Source organism: Oncorhynchus masou, chromosome 15 (genome assembly GCF_036934945.1).
Source record: "Oncorhynchus masou masou isolate Uvic2021 chromosome 15, UVic_Omas_1.1, whole genome shotgun sequence".
Classification (NCBI taxonomy): domain Eukaryota; kingdom Metazoa; phylum Chordata; class Actinopteri; order Salmoniformes; family Salmonidae; genus Oncorhynchus; species Oncorhynchus masou.
Window position 1 is genome coordinate 63183865 of NC_088226.1, and position 16268 is coordinate 63200132.

Below are 16268 nucleotides of genomic sequence, written 5' to 3' on the forward strand. Positions count from 1 at the left end.
TTATACCGTCCATCGGATACTGGATTCCCGCCGGGTGCAGCGGTCCTGGCAGTATCTGGTGGACTGGGAAGGCTACGGTCCCGAGGAGCGCTCCTGGGTTCCTGCCAAAGACATCCTGGACCCTGACCTCATTCGTCAGTTCAGGGCCCTCCACCCTGAGAGAGCTGGTAGGAACGTCAGGAGCCGTTCCTAGGGGGATTCTGTCAGGATTTGGCCAGGGTTGTTCCGGGTTTTGGTCACTAGATGCCCCCATTGTGCTTTTTGACCTTATGTTTTTTCCCTTGTTCCCCATTATTATTTGCACCTGTGCCTCTTTTTCCCTGATTGTATTTAAACCCTTAGTTTCCCTCAGTTCTGTGCTCTGTGTTTGTATGTTAGCACCCAGCCCTAGTGTTCTGTGTATTCTTGTCGATTCCGGTGGATGCTCTTGTGGAATTCTGTTTATGTTTTTGAGTATCTCTTAAGGCTTTTTTGTGCTATTCCTACCACCTTTTGGATTTACCATTTTTGTATTGAAGGACTTCTCCTTTTTACTTTATTGAATACACCGTCTTAAGTACTGCTGTGTCTGCCTCATCTTCTGGGTTCTGCTGACTATTCGTGGCTCAGTTGGTTAAGTGACTGTTTCTCGCTCCGGAGACCCAGGTTCATTACCGGGTCCTGACAAAATCCCTATGGGCCCTGGTCAAAAGTAGCTCTATATATATACACACACACACGGTAGGGTTGGTATATAGCCCTATTTGGTAAAAGACCAACTCCGTATTATGCCAAGAACAGCTCAAATAAGCAAAGAGAAACGACAGTCCATCATTACATTAAGACATGAAGGTCAGTCAATGCAGTTGCAAAAACCATCAAGCTCTATGATGAAAATGGCTCTCATGAGTATCGCCACAGGAAAGGAAGACCCAGAGATACCTCTGCTGCAGAGGATAAGTTCATTAGAGTTGGAATGCAGAGTTAAGGAAAAGCAGCCAACAAGTGCTCAGTGTATGTGGGAACTCCTTTAAGACTGTTGGAAAACTTTCCCGATGAAGCTGGTTGAGAGAATGCCAAGAGTGTGCAAAGCTGTCATCAAGGCAAAGGGTGGTTACTTTGAGGAATCATAATATTTTTTATACATATATTTTTTATTATTATTTTTAGCCCCCTTTTTCTCCCCAATTTTGTAGGATCTAATTAGTAGTTACTATCTTGTTTCATCGCTACAACTCCCGTACGAGCTCGGGAGAGGCGAAGGTCGAGAGCCATGCGTCCACCGAAACACAACCCAACCAAGCTGCACTGCTTCTTAACACAGCGCGCATCCAACCCTGAAGCCAGCCACACCAATGTGTCGGAGGAAACACTGTACACCTAATGACCTGGGCAGCGTGTACTGCGCCCGGCCCGCCACAAGAGTCGCTAGTGCGCGACGAGACAAGGATATCCCTGCCGGCCAAACCCTCCCTAACCCGAACGACGCTAGGCCAATTGTGCGTCGCCCCATGGATCTCCCGGTCGCGGCCGGCTGCGACAGAGCCTGGGCTCGAACCCAGAGTCTCTGGTGGCACAGCTACCACTGCGCCTCCCAGGAGGCCCTATATAACATTTATTTTGATTTGTTTAGTACTTTTTGGTTTACTACATGATTCCACATGTGTTATTTCATAGTTTTAATGTCTTCACTATTATTCTACAATGTAGAAAATAGTAAAAATATAGAAAAACCCTGGAATGAGTAGGTGTGTCCAAACTTTTGACTGGTAGAGTATACAAAAATGATCGGGTGGCATTTGGGACACAGCCCTGGTAAGCCCCTTAGGGGTGGAGTGGCCCATCTCTGATGCAGTGACTTTGGGATGAAAACAGTTAATAATTAGCCATCAGACAGACAGCAGGGTTGGCTGCACATTCAAATTTAAGACATAATTCCAATTTAGCTAAAATTCCAGAGCAAGCTAGCTAGTTATACTGCAAAAAAAGTAATTCTAACAACACCACAATGATGACAAAGGTTTTTCTACTAATGGTTTGCCTTCTGAATGTCATTGTGTTTCCAAGCCACTAAATGCACTTTAGGCTACGTCTTCATCAGCGCCAATTAGGTAGAATTAAGTAAAACCTTCAGTCGGGTACCTGTGCTCAGGAGAATCTTCATAACAAAATTGTGACGCAACGTGCAACCCATTAATTTATTTCAAAGTTGCTAATTTTTAAATTATAAATACAAATGACTACCTGCAAATTGGATTGAACCCAACCCTGTCAAACAGGTAGCTATCGGACAGGTCCAGCAGGTCTTGAGGATGAGAGAAAAAGAGGGAGGGGTCTGTCTGGACAGGTCCTTAAAAAAGGGGAGTAGGGAGAGGTAGAACTCAACACATAGGCAGGACAGAGAGAGATACCCAGTGAAGACCTCTGAAGATCTCCAAAGAAGTGAAGCTACAACGGAACATTTTAGAAGGTGAGATTTCAACATCTGTTCATCTAAAACTGTATCTGAATGCATGCCAAATGGCACCCTATTCCCTATATAGTGCACTACTTTTCACCAGGGCCCATAGAGCACCTTTAACCCTGGTTAAAAGTACTGCACTATATATGGAATAGGGACATGCATATTCATGTGTGCTTGGCTAATCTCCTCTATGTGGTGGAACACATGATACTTGGTATTCCTCAGCCCTACATTAGCTGAATCTGCTCTAATGTAATAGTACTGGAATATATCCGATAAGTGGAATGGCTGGGGGTACTCCAAGAGAGGTTAGGGAAACTTACCTACACTCTGAAGTACTCACTGACTTTGACTTGATGGCTTCTCTTTCACTGTCTGTCTGTGTGTGTGTCTCTCGCTCTCTCTTTCTCTCCCAGGAGACTATCACCATGGCGATGTTGACCATTCTTCTGCTTCTCAGCGCTGCCATTGCACTGAGCGAAGCCTTAACTCTGGATGAAGCAAGTAAGAGTTCACCTCACACTCAAACATATTTTTTATGTTGTAGCGGGGGGGAGTGTTAGTGTGTGTGGAATGACTGATCTACAAATAATATTGAGTAGTTATTTATGATGCCAGGTGATTTGTAGATCAGTCAGTCTCAACCCACCTTGAAAGTTGGCTGCAATTTCTAATGTGCCCTGTGTCTTCTCCTTACAGATGCTATGGTGGCATCTGCAGCAAATAAAAAAAGCCCATGCCCCACAGACTGGTTCCAGTTTAATTCACGCTGCTTCATGTTTGTCCAGACTGCAAGGACATGGCCTGAAGCAGAGGTATAATGCTTACCCTCTACTGTGAATTAAAGAAGTTCAATTGAAATCAACTTGCGTATTTGGTGTGATGTTACCTTAAAGGGGATTTTGCCTTATTGTAACAGGCATCACATGGATGTCCAGTATGTAAAATACTGAACCTCCCCTTTAAGTTATTGTCTAGTTAGACATTTCTAGGCTTTGCAATATTTATTTAATGTGTGGAGTCAGAACTCCTGTATATTGGAACCCACAGGCCATTAGTTAAGACATAGACACTAATATAGACACTAATATCTCGATGAGCCTATTTCAAAGAACATTAGTTGTGATGGCCAATATTTGATTGTGAGAGTCCTAGACAACAAATTCTCACAAAGACTGGACAACTGACTAATACCTACATTATGACATGTCTTTGTCCCTGTCTATGGCTTGCTCTAGCGCCACTGTATGTTCCTTGGAGCAAACCTGGCGTCTGTGCACAGCTCTAGGGAGTCCCAATTTCTACAGGCGGTGGTGTTGATCAAGACTGGCGATTTCCCTCTGACCTGGATTGGAGGATATGATGCTGTTCAGGCAAATGTGGAAAAGGTACCCAATTGTCATATTTGAGTAAAAGTTCAAATACCTTAATAGAAAATTACTACAGTAAAAGTGAAATGTTTACTCTACCTGAACAGTCCAGCTATAGTATACTCACAGATGAATAGGATCGTTGGTATGCTCATCAATATGTCAAGGGTCACTTGTGAAGTCAGGGCCGTACTCACAAAACGTGTCAGAAAATGAATCCTGTTAAACCTGTTTTAAGACAAAATAACTTTTGGGGTGATGTTAAGACACTGCTCAGACAAACTCTGAGCCAGGAGTAAAATCAAGTCACTAAAGTTTATCTCAGCTGGTAATCATGACATTTTGAGGTACGACAAAGGAAAGATAGTGATGATGCTCATTGACATGTTACAAATTATGGTGAATAGCCAATCGCAATGAGGATTCGGCAGCTGTGAACTCTATAGCACCCTTCAGATGACCATGGTAAACATGACATTACATTAAATGTTGCAATGGTAAAACGTTTGATATAATTTGCACCTGACAGGATCTGTTTGCATACTTAGGATCATTTCCTAATATGTTGGGATGCATTTTCTGTTTTGTTTGACCAATTCTGATATTTTAAATAATGTGATAGGCATATTCAGGGTTGGGGATTAACACATTACATGTAATGGATTGCAAAAAAACTAATCTGTTACATTCCCAGAACAAAATATTGTAATCGGATTACTGACACTTTAGAAAAACTGGATGATTACTTCTAGGATTACTTTTCAATTCAGAAAGGATGTTAGAATATTATTTAGTCGTTGACATCTTTCTGTTTTGTCAAAATATTCAAATCAGCATTTAAAAAAGTTGCAAGTTTAACTTTGTTCAACCTGAGCGAATATGACTTCAAGTCGGAGACCACTATGACACCAAATGTGTTTGATGGATTGCGGGAAAAGAGCAGGAATAGGCTTTTGTAGGCCACAGTCCAAGCTATGTCAAATCAAATGTATTTATATTGCCCTTCTTACATCAGCTGATATCTCAAAGTGCTGTACAGAAACCCAGCCTAAAACCCCAAACAGCAAGCAATGCACGGTGTTGAAGCACGGTGGCTAGGAAAAACTCCCTAAAAAGGCCAGAACCTAGGAAGAAACCTAGAGAGGAACCAGGCTGTGAGGGGTGACCAGTCCTCTTCTCGTGGTGCCAGGTGGAGATTATAACAGAACATGGCCAAGATGTTCAAATGTTTATAAATGTTTACAAATAAATGTATAAATGTTTACTAATAATAATAATCACAGTAGTTGTCGAGCAACAAGTCAGCACCTCAGGAGTAAATGTCAGTTGGCTTTTCATAGCCGATCATTTAGAGTATCTCTACCGCTCCTGCTGTAGAGAGTTGAAAACAGCAGGTCTGGGACAGGTAGCACGTCCGGTGTACAGGTCAGGGTTCCATAGCCGCAGGCAGAACAGTTGAAACTGGAGCAGCAGCATGGCCACGTGGACTGGGGACAGCAAGGAGTCATCATGCCAGGTAGTCCTGAGGCATGGTCCTAGGGCTCAGGTCCTCCGAGAGAGAGAAAGAGAGAATTAGAGAGAGCATACTTAAATTCACACAGGGCAATGTCTTCCAAAGGGAGCAACTGCTGTCCGCATCCAAAGATTATCCAACTTGAATAAACACTTGGAGGTTAGGACAACAGCAGTGGTGTAGCCTACGGGCGATACGGATATCACTTATTATTGATATCTACATATCTACTTATAATTGATGTGAATCACACTGCTGGTCTCTCATTTAGCTATTTGAGGCATCGACAGTTTTTAAGTTGTGGGTGACTGTTCACAAATGTATATGTGTATTTTAACCCAATAATGGTTGAATTGAAGTTCAAGCTATCTATCAATCATTGTTTTTGTGACTAGTGGACAGCCAGTGAAAAATGCACTCTTGCAACACCTGCACTGCTTGTCTCCATACTGTCAATAACTAGTTTAATTGAATGAGGCCGAGAGCAGGGCTTTTAACTTCTCTAGGATAGGGGGACAGTCGCGTCCCACTTGGCCAAAAGCCAGGGAAATGCAGAGCGGCAAATTCAAATAAAATTATATAAAAATCAAATTCTGGTCCTTTTGTTCGAATAATTCCGTCCATATATATCCAAAATGTCAAGTTATTTGGCGAGTTTGATCCAGAAAAAAAGAGCTTCCAATTTGCGCAAAGCCACTACAAAATATCTCAAAAGTTACCTGTAAACTTTGCCAAAACGTTTCAAAATACTTTTGTAATACAACTTTAGGTATTTTAAACCTTAATAATCGATCAAATTGAAGACGGGCCTAAATGCTTTCAATACAGGACAAGAGGAAACTAACACTACTTTTCTAGTCTTGCCCAACTCTCAACAGAGTTACACTTATTCAAGATGGTCGCACTTCTTCATTTCACATAGGAATAACCTCAGCTATTTTCCAACGACTGGTGACATCCAGTGGAAGTGGAAGAGGTAGGAACTGCAAACAAGTGCCTCAGAAATATAGTTCCCCAATGAAAACTCATTGAATAGACAGTGACCTCAAAAAAAAACAAATTTATGAATGGTTAGTCCTCTGGGTTTTGCCTGCTACATAAGTTCTGTTATACTCAGAGACATGATTCAAACAGTTTTAGAATCCAAATCTACTAATAATATGCATATCTTATATTCTTGGCCTGATTAGCAGGAAGTTGAAATTGGGCACGCTATTTATCCATAAGTGAAAATGCTGCCCTCTATTTTAATACTGCAATCTAATTTCTGATGATGATATATATTTCAATATGTTTAACGGACACATGCTCAAACTCATGCTCTTTTGATAGACTTAAATAGCTGCAAATTTTCAAGATATCAAAGTGTAACCAACAAAAAAGTCAACAGTAGGCCTATAGCAAATGGAGCAAATGGCATAAATGTTTCACATACAAATACCATTTTTTGGTAGGCTAGTGCCCAGAGCATGCCATTCCGAAAGCAGCATTTCTTATTCAACTCAAAGCAATGATCCCAATCAGTCCTTAGTTTTTAAGTTATGCTCAGGTTAAACAAGGAGTATTCTATGAATTGGAATGACTGGAAATCTGACAGACTTTGTTCTTTGTTTCATGTAAAGATGTAGTTTAATCATATTATTATCTGTAGTATAAGCCTACATAAATAACACAAGTACAATTAAACATTTATGGCTATTTAAACTCTAACATTAATTTATCCTGCAAAAAATGTAGTTCAATTGGTAATATTAATTTATCTTCTTCTAATGCCTCTTGAGCTATCATATTACTGAGTTTGGGTAATCCAAAAGTTACATTACTGATTACAATTTTGAACAGGTAACTAGTAACTGTAACCGAGTTACATTTAGAAAGTAACCTACAGTACCCAACCCTGGGCATATGGCACTGAATCATACAGTATAATGGTTGTTAAAAGCAGAATTTTGATAAAATTATTGTTTTATTCACACAGTGGTTACTTCCATTTAACAATGCTAAATGGTTTTTCTAACAGTAGGCATCAAGTTACTTTCCGAAATGTTGCATAAATGCTTGAAAGGGCTATTATTTTGACCGAACACCATTAAAGTTTAAATAGCCCCTAAATGCTTTCAATTACCCAATTCTATAAGCATGTCCAATTTAGCCATTCTTTTAACAACATGATATTCCACTTGAAATAACATGGTTATTGAAATTGTCGGAAACAATATGTGATTATTTATTAGCCTAGTGGTTAGATGTATTTAGGCATATCATGTGAATAAGGCCTCATGTGAAATCATGCCTCATGTGAAATCATTGTCTTAAGCGCAAGATATACTGTTGCATGTAGGTCTAGATTATTTATGGGTTGATCATATAAAAATATCAAAACATTATGTTAACAACTCCAAAGAAATGTCTTGTCTGTGGTGGAGGAAGCACTGACTCACTGCCTTTTTCTATTATCAAAACACCTGCTGGTAACTCTCAACTGGTTTGGACTGATGAGACTCATATAACCCATCAGATTTGGAGTAAAATCTCTCTATTCTCTATTCTCTGACCTAGGTTTGGAAGATCTTATAGATGCCCACTGCAGTATCAACTGACACAGTGGGTTATAGTGGGACAGCATAGTAGGCTAGATAGAGTACTATAGCATCATAAGTCATACATTGTTTAAATATTACAAAATCTGTGGCAGTGATTTCAGTTTAGAATGTCGAAGCCTGCGTTACACCATTCAAATGAATGGGGATAGAACAAGCTTTATATGAGCAAAAAGATAGCAAAAAGCTATTTTGCAGCAATCTAAGGTGAGTCAGTCTGTACATCAGCCTGTACATGTCAATGTTGGTTTAATGTTTGTAGCATTAACATTTCAAGAGCAGTAGATAATCAAAATACGTCCCATTGAAGCCTATGGTTATAATTCAAAAAGTATAAATGATATCAAAAACAACAAATAAATTACAGCAAACAACAAACACTCTTTTTCCCTTCAGACATCATTGCACGTGTTATAGAAGGGCACATGATGTACCACCATTTTTAACATGCTGCTCAACGCTCCTCAACTTGGCAACAAAATCAATAACAATGTTGGTGTGGCGGTCAGTGGTGCTGTTTCCCCCTACTGCGGATTCCATCTTTAAACGGTTGTGTTCTAGTTATATGTGATTTCTTTGATACTGAGACCTCAGTTCTTCCTCACAGGACAGGCTATGGTTCTGGAGTGACGGATCTACATTTAATCACCAGAACTGGGCGGAAGACGAGCCCAATAACTATAATGGTGCCAGAGAGCCATGTGTTCAGATGAACTTTGGAGGTACAGTAAGCCCACTATCATTCACTGATCCATTCATCAAATTAAACGTTATTCATAGTAAGTATAACAAATAAATCTGACACAAACACACTTTTATTTTAATTTTTATGTTTATATCTGAATTGATTTGAGAGTTCATTTCTATTCTGTGTTTCCTCTTAAGGTAAAGATGCCTGGAATGATGAATTATGTGAAAGGAGATATCCCTCTGTGTGCTCCATAAGGACCTGTTCAATCCGTCAAACTATCAACTGAAACCAAACATTCTACTGCGTAGTGTCAGCAACCTAACTGAACAATGTTTATGGTAAAATCAAATACTTTATGAAGATTATTTGTTGCTGTAAAATGAAAGTTTAGTTACTTGTTGCAGACAATGTTGATGTGGTTTGTTGTCAATAAAACAGGTGTACACATTATTTTCTCTCAGGAGTCATTATTTAAACATGAATGATAGTTCCATAATTGTCAAATCCTTTGAAGTGTTTCGTTAAGATAGTCTAAGATCTGGGAGTCTGTTCAGCGGTCATTTAAATTCTTTGATATTCTTTCAATTATTCTTGGAGAATTTAATTTATAATTGATTTCTTGTATAACCAAAAAGGTTGTATTACTCCACAAACAACATGAATGTAAACAAACAATGTATATTGCTTTAAAATAAGTCAAACATTATCATGTGGTTGTCATAGACCGTTAGAGCGCTGTCTATGAATTTGAGAGGCGTTACGTTTCCCTACATCATCCATTCTCTCTATACCAAGTAACGGGTCAGCCGTTTGACTGTTCTTAGAATCACAGAATGTAGCTTTTTGTTTCCAAACTCTCACTGGTTATAGACATGTGTGAGTACAAGATGTGCTTGTTCCAGCCAAATATATTAGAGTTGTATGGAATGGTGTGATAGTCACAGTGTGACATGTTCATTCCCTCTGTTAACAGCTATGTAGTATAATTACATCAACATGATCATGGTAATCAACACATTTAGTTTTGTTATTTGCTACTTTGTACTTGCTGAATGAGTGAGAATATGATATAGTATACTAATATATTATAGCCTAGCACATCATGTTACATTACATTGGTAAACACAAAAACTGTTTCCAGTGACAAGTTGATGAGAAGACCGGTCAATAGTTATGTTGGGCAGCTGTACTTCAAACAACATCTGACAGTTGAATATAGACAGAGTAGGACAGTAAGTTTCATTCCGGATTTTCTACTCAAAATGTAGGGTTATTTCTTTATGTACAAAACCTCACATTGTAATTTTACATTAACATCATTATTGAAAGATTATTAATGAGATCCTATGTATGTTATATATTGTCATCAATAATGATGAAAGCCTATGTATAATTTTAGGCTTCATGGCACGTGAACACTCATCAAATGACACTTGAAGATAACGTGCCAACCACTGGTCTACCAACCCATGTTTATGACAGACAGGAGACAGTACAGGCAGACAGTCTCAGGCGGGATGACATCACAATGGGTACTAGAACTCACCTGCAGCTCACTTCTGCTACATTCACACCTCCAGGGGGACCCCATTGATTTCATTAGTCTCTCTCACTCAGATATCATATTAACATGGCAAAATGTGTAAAATTACAGGAAATGTGGTTTAAAACTGCAAACATTTCTCTCCACCCTATGGCAAAATGTGTACAATTGCAGGAAATGTGTTATGAAATTGGAAAATCTCATCTTCGCCCAATGGCAAACTGCTTGGAATTGACACAAACTTTCTTTAAACCTGCAATATTTTCCTGTTGTAATTTTAAGTTCCTATGAAACTGCTACGTTTCTGACCAAGTGCATCATGGAAACAATCTGTCAGTCCCCACGCTACATTATTACATGTTTGATCCGTGTACAAATAGGCACAAGGGAATACGTCTGTAAGGTATAACTTTCCCTTAATCAGAATCTAGTTACCAATTCATGATTAATTAGTCCAACACATTAATTAAAATGTACATGTTTTAATCACAGGATAATTCCACAACACAAGCTACTAAAAAATCTCTGCACCACATGTACAGTTGAAGTCGGAAGTTTTAAATCACTTAGGTAGGAGTCATTAAAACTTGTTTTTCGACCACTCCACATATTTCTTGTTAACAAACTATAGTTTTGGCAGTCGGTTAGGACATCTACTTTGTGCATGACTCAAGTAATTTTTCCAACAATTGTTTACAGACAGATTATTTCACGTACAATTCACTGTATCACAATTCCAGTGGGTCAGAAGTTTACATTCACTCAGTTGACTGTGCCTTTAACCTCTTACACTTATGGTGGTGCAATTTCATTTTTGGAAGAAAAACGTTCCCGTTTTAAACAAGATATTTTGTCACAAAAAGATGCTCGACTATGCATATAATTGCTACTGTTCGAAAGAAAACACTCTGACGTGTCCAGAAATACAAATATCTTCTCTGTGCGTGCCCTTTAACGTGAGCTTCAGGCAAAACCAAGATGACTTGGCATCCAGGAAATGACAAGGATTTTTGAGGCTCTGTCTTTCATGATCTCCTTATATGGCTGTGAACGCAAGAGGAATGAGTCTGCCCTTTCTGTCGTTTCCCCAAGGTGTCTGCAGCATTGTGACGTATTTGTAGGCAGATCGTTGGAAGATTGACCATAAGAGACCACATTTACCACGTGTCCGCCCGGTGTCCTGCGCCGAAATTGGTGCGCAAAAGTCACCTGCCAGTATTTTTCCATGGGGCACAGAGAGAGAAGCAAGCTTCCACGAACTGCATGTCAATGAAGAGATATGTGAAAAAACACCTTGAGGATTGATTCCAAACAACGTTTGCCATGTTTCGGTCAATATTATGTAGTTAATCCGGAAAAAGTTTCACGTTGTAGGTGACTGCATTTTCGGTTCGTTTCGGTAGCCAGGCGCAATGTAGAAAACGGAACGATTTCTCCTACACACAGACGCTTTCAGGAAACACTGCGCATTTGGTATGTGGCTGGGAGTCTCCTCATTGAAAACATCAGAAGCTCTTCAAAGGTAAATGATTTTATTTATTTGGTTATCTGGCTTTTGTGAAAATGTTGCGTGCTACATGCTACACAAAATGCTATGCTAGCTTTGCATACTCTTTCACAAATTAGTCAATTTCTATGGTTCAAAAGCATATTTTGAAAATCTGAGATGACAGTGTTGTTAAGAAAAGGCTAAGCTTGAGAGCAAACGCATTATTTTAATTTTATTTGCGATTTTCAGAAATTGTTAACGTTGCGTTATGCTAATGAGCCTGAGGCTTAGTCACAATCCCGGATCCGGGATGGGGAGTTTCAAGAGTTAAACAGCTTGAAAAATCCAGAAAATTATGTCATGGCTCAAGAAGCTTCTGATAGGCTAATTGACATAATTTGAGTCAATTGGAGGTGTACCTGTGGATGTATTTCAAGGCCGACCTTCAAACGCAGTGCTTCTTTGCTTGACATCATGGGAAAATCAAAGGAAATCAGCCAAGACCTCAGAAAAAAATGGGATACCTCCACAAGTCTGGCTCATCCTTGGGAGCAATTTCCAAATATCTGAAGGTGCCACATTCATCTGTACAAACAATAGTACACACGTATAAACACCACGCAGCCGTCATACCGCTCAGGAAGGAGAGTCTCCTAGAGATGTACGTACTTTGGTGCGAAAAGTGCAAATCAATCCCAGAACAACAACAAAGGACCTTGTGAAGATGCTGTAGGAAACAGGTACAAAAGTATCTATTTCCACAGTAAAACAAGTCCTATATCGACATAACCTGAAAGGCCGCTCAGCAAGGAAGAAGCCACTGCTCCAAAACCGCCATAAAAAAAGCCAGAGTACGGTTTGCAACTGCACATGGGGACAAAGATCGTACGTTTTGGAGAAATGTCCTTTGGTCTGATGAAACAAAAATATAATTGTTTGGCCATAATGACCATTGTTATGTTTGGAGGAAACAGGGGGAGGCTTGCAAACCGAAGAAGACTATCCCAAACGTGAAGCAGGTAGGTGGCAGCTTCATGTTGTGTGGGTGCTTTGCTGCAGGAGGGACTGGTGCACTTCACAAAATAGATGACATCATGAGGATGGAAAATTATGTGGATATATTGAACCAACATTTCAAGACATCAGTCAGGAAGTTAAAGCTTGGTGGCAAATGGGTCTTCCAAATGGACAATGACCCCAAGCATATTTCCAAAGTTGTGGCGAAATGGCTTAAGGACAACAAATTCAAGGTCTTGGAGTGGCCATCACAAAGCCCTGACATCAATCCTCCCATTTGTGGGCAGAACTGAAAAAGCGTGTGCGATCGAGGAGGCCTACAAACAAGCTCTGTCAGGAGGAAAGGGCCAAAATTTACCCAACTTATTGTGGGGAGCTTGTGGAAGGCTACCTGAAAGGTTTGACCCAAGTTAAACAATTTAAAGGCAATGCAACCAAATACTAATTGAGTGTATGTAAACTTCTGACCCACTGGGAATGTGATGAAAGAAATTAAAGCTGAAATATATATTTCTCTCTACTATTATTCTGACATTTCACATTCTTAAAATAAAGTGGTGATCCTAACTTACTAAGACAGGGAATTTTTACTAGAATTAAATGTCAGGAATTGTGAAAAACTGAGTTGAAATGAATTTGGCTAAGGTGTCTGTAAACTTCCGACTTCAACTGTAGGTCCACAGTTCAGCACCAGAATAGCACACATGACATCACTACCTTAACCTCAGTTTTGCAGGAGTCCTTTTTTTGTCATTTTAGCAGACGTTCTTATCCAGAGGAATTAGGGTAAATTGCTTTTCTCAATGGCACATCAACAGATTGTTTACCAACACTCTTAAATGCTAGGCTACCTGCCAGGTCCTTCAATGTGCAAAAGAAAACTGGCCAAATTAATTTCCCAAAAGCAATCTGGTACATAAATTTGTGTTAAGTAATAATTTGTTAATTCATTCTCAAAGGGTATATGCTAACAAGGCTTGTGGATAGATGCTCATGCACATGCTCTGCTATGACCCTTTTTAGCCAGTCTCAAAAGCTAAACATTTTCCAAAACCATTTGAGAGAGAGAGAGAGAGAGAGAGAGAGAGAGAGAGAGAGAGAGAGAGAGAGAGATCCGTGTTTGAAAAACTAGGGCTATATTGAGACACCAGTATTGCCCAACATTAGATTTAGTCGGTGGTAAGTTGTGGAATAGACACCGGCTGGAATGCGGATTTAACCAATCAGCATTCAGGATTAGACCCACCCATTGTATAACATTATATAATATCACATTGTAGCCTATCATAGCACATACTTTTATGTCAAATCAGAGAGAAGGTTTTATTGCATCATCAAACTTCCTTCAAACACCAAATAGCACCAGCCTGGGTCTATGAGGATCTATGCACTCAAAAACATATTTGGGTTAAAAATCAACCCAATTTGCGTTATTTGGTAACCCAGCGCTGGGTTATAATTGGACAGGACATGCTTATTTTTACCCAGCCAGTTGGGTTGGGTGAATAACCCTAAATGTTATGTTGTTGGGTTAAAACATGGGTCATGTAAAATGTAATCCAAGGTTATTTTCAGGAGGTGTGTTTTTTTAGACTTTCTGGTAGTACCATCTTAAGTTGGTACACTGCAAATGTCAACGTTCACTAAATATGTCAGCACAGACAAAAACCTGAGAAGAAATCAAAACAGGAAGTGGGAACTCAATTTTGAAAACAGTGCCATTTGATGTCCATCTTAGATATGGATGAGCATGCACTTCCTAGGGCTTCCACAAGATGTCACTGTCTTTAGATTCTGGTTGTATGATTCTACTATAAAGTACGGGCTCATAATAGCTCTTTGAGTGGGTGGTCTCGTAGAAAGCCTCGGTCTCATTGCGCACCGTCACGAGAGAGTGTTCTTGCGTTCCAATGCGTTTCTTCAGACAATGAAATTCTCCGGTTGGAACCTTATTGCTGATTAATGTTTAAAACATCCTAAATATGGATTGCATACATCGTTTGACTTGTTTCTACGACCTGTAACGGAACTTTTTGAGTTTTTGTCTGGAGGAATTGCTCGTGCTTTTTGAGGATTGAATACTTGGCTAAATGATGGGCTTTATGGAACAAATCAGTCATTTTATTGTCAAACTGGGATTCCTGGACCTGCCTTCTGATGAAGATATTCAAAGATAAGCGGATATTTAGTGTTTTTTGTAGCTTCTGTTGACGCCAAAATGGTGGCTATTTCTTTGGGTTCTGAGCGCCGATCTCAGATTATTCTTTTTCCGTAAAGTTTAAAAACAATCTTACACAGCGATTGCATAGAGGATACGTTTATCTTTAATTCTGTGAATAACACTTGCATCTTTTATCAATGTTTATTGTGAGTATTTCTGCAAAGTCTCCGGATGTTTTGGAATCAATAAGCACGTAACGCGCCAATGAAAACTGAGATTCATATATATATATATATATGCACATTATCGAACAAAACACACTATACATGTATAACATGATGGCCTATGAATCTCATCTGATGGAGATAATCAAAGGTTAGTGATTCATGTTATCTATATTTCTGCTTTTGTGACTGTAAAAAATGGCTGTGTGTGTTTTTGAATTTGGTGGTCATCTAACATAAATATGTTGTTTTCGCTGGAAAACATTTTAAAATCGGACACGGTGGGTAGATTAGCAAGATATTTATCTTTCATTTTCTGTATTGGACTTGTTAACTTCTTGAAACTCCCCATCCCGGATCCGGGATCGTGACTAAAGCCTCAGGCTCATTAGCATAACGCAACGTTAACGATTTCTGAAAATCGCAAATAAAATTAAAATAATGCGTTTGCTCTCAAGCTTAGCCTTTTCTTAACAACACTGTCATCTCAGATTTTCAAAATATGCTTTTGAACCATAGAAATGGACTAATTTGTGTAAGAGTATGCAAAGCTAGCATAGCATTTTGTGTAGCATGTAGCACGCAACATTTTCACAAAAGCCAGATAACCAAATAAATAAAATCATTAACTTTGAAGAGCTTCGGATGTTTTCAATGAGGAGACTCTCAGTTACATAGCAAATGTGCAGTTTTTCAAAAAAATATTATTTGTGTAGGACAAATCGCTCCGTTTTGTTCACGTTTGGCTATGAAAAAACCCTGTATACAGTTATAGCCTGAAGCTCATTAGCATAATGTAACGTTAACGATTTCTGAAAATTGCAAATAAAATGAAAATAATGCATCTGCTCTCAAGCTTAGCCTTTTCTTAACAACACTGTCATCTCAGATTTTCAAAATATGCTTTTGAACCATAGAAATTGACTAATTTGTGTAAGAGTATGCAAAGCTAGCAATGCATTTTGAATAACATGTAGCACGCAACATTTTCACAAAAACCAGATAACCAAATAAATAAAATCATTTACCTTTGAAGAGCTTCTGATGTTTTCAATGAGGAGACTCTCAGTTACACACCAAATGCGCAGTGTTTCCTGAAAGCGTCTGTGTGTAGGAGAAATCGTTCCGTTTTCTACATTGCGCCTGGCTACTGAAACGAACCGAAAATGCAGTCACCTACAACGTAAAACTTTTTTCCGGATTAACTACATAATATC

The 16268-nt window shown here is 39.2% G+C and overlaps 1 protein-coding gene across 1 annotated transcript; it reads left to right on the top strand.

The window, feature by feature from the left end:
* The first annotated feature begins 2378 nt into the window (after positions 1–2378).
* Positions 2379–9067, top strand: LOC135555158 (ladderlectin-like). Its single transcript, XM_064987506.1, has 6 exons — positions 2379–2449; positions 2860–2947; positions 3143–3258; positions 3682–3831; positions 8534–8648; positions 8812–9067. Exons 2-6 carry the CDS (start codon positions 2872–2874, stop codon positions 8901–8903), a joined length of 549 nt encoding a protein of 182 aa, XP_064843578.1. The 5' UTR covers positions 2379–2449; positions 2860–2871; the 3' UTR covers positions 8904–9067.
* The last annotated feature ends 7201 nt before the right edge of the window (positions 9068–16268 follow it).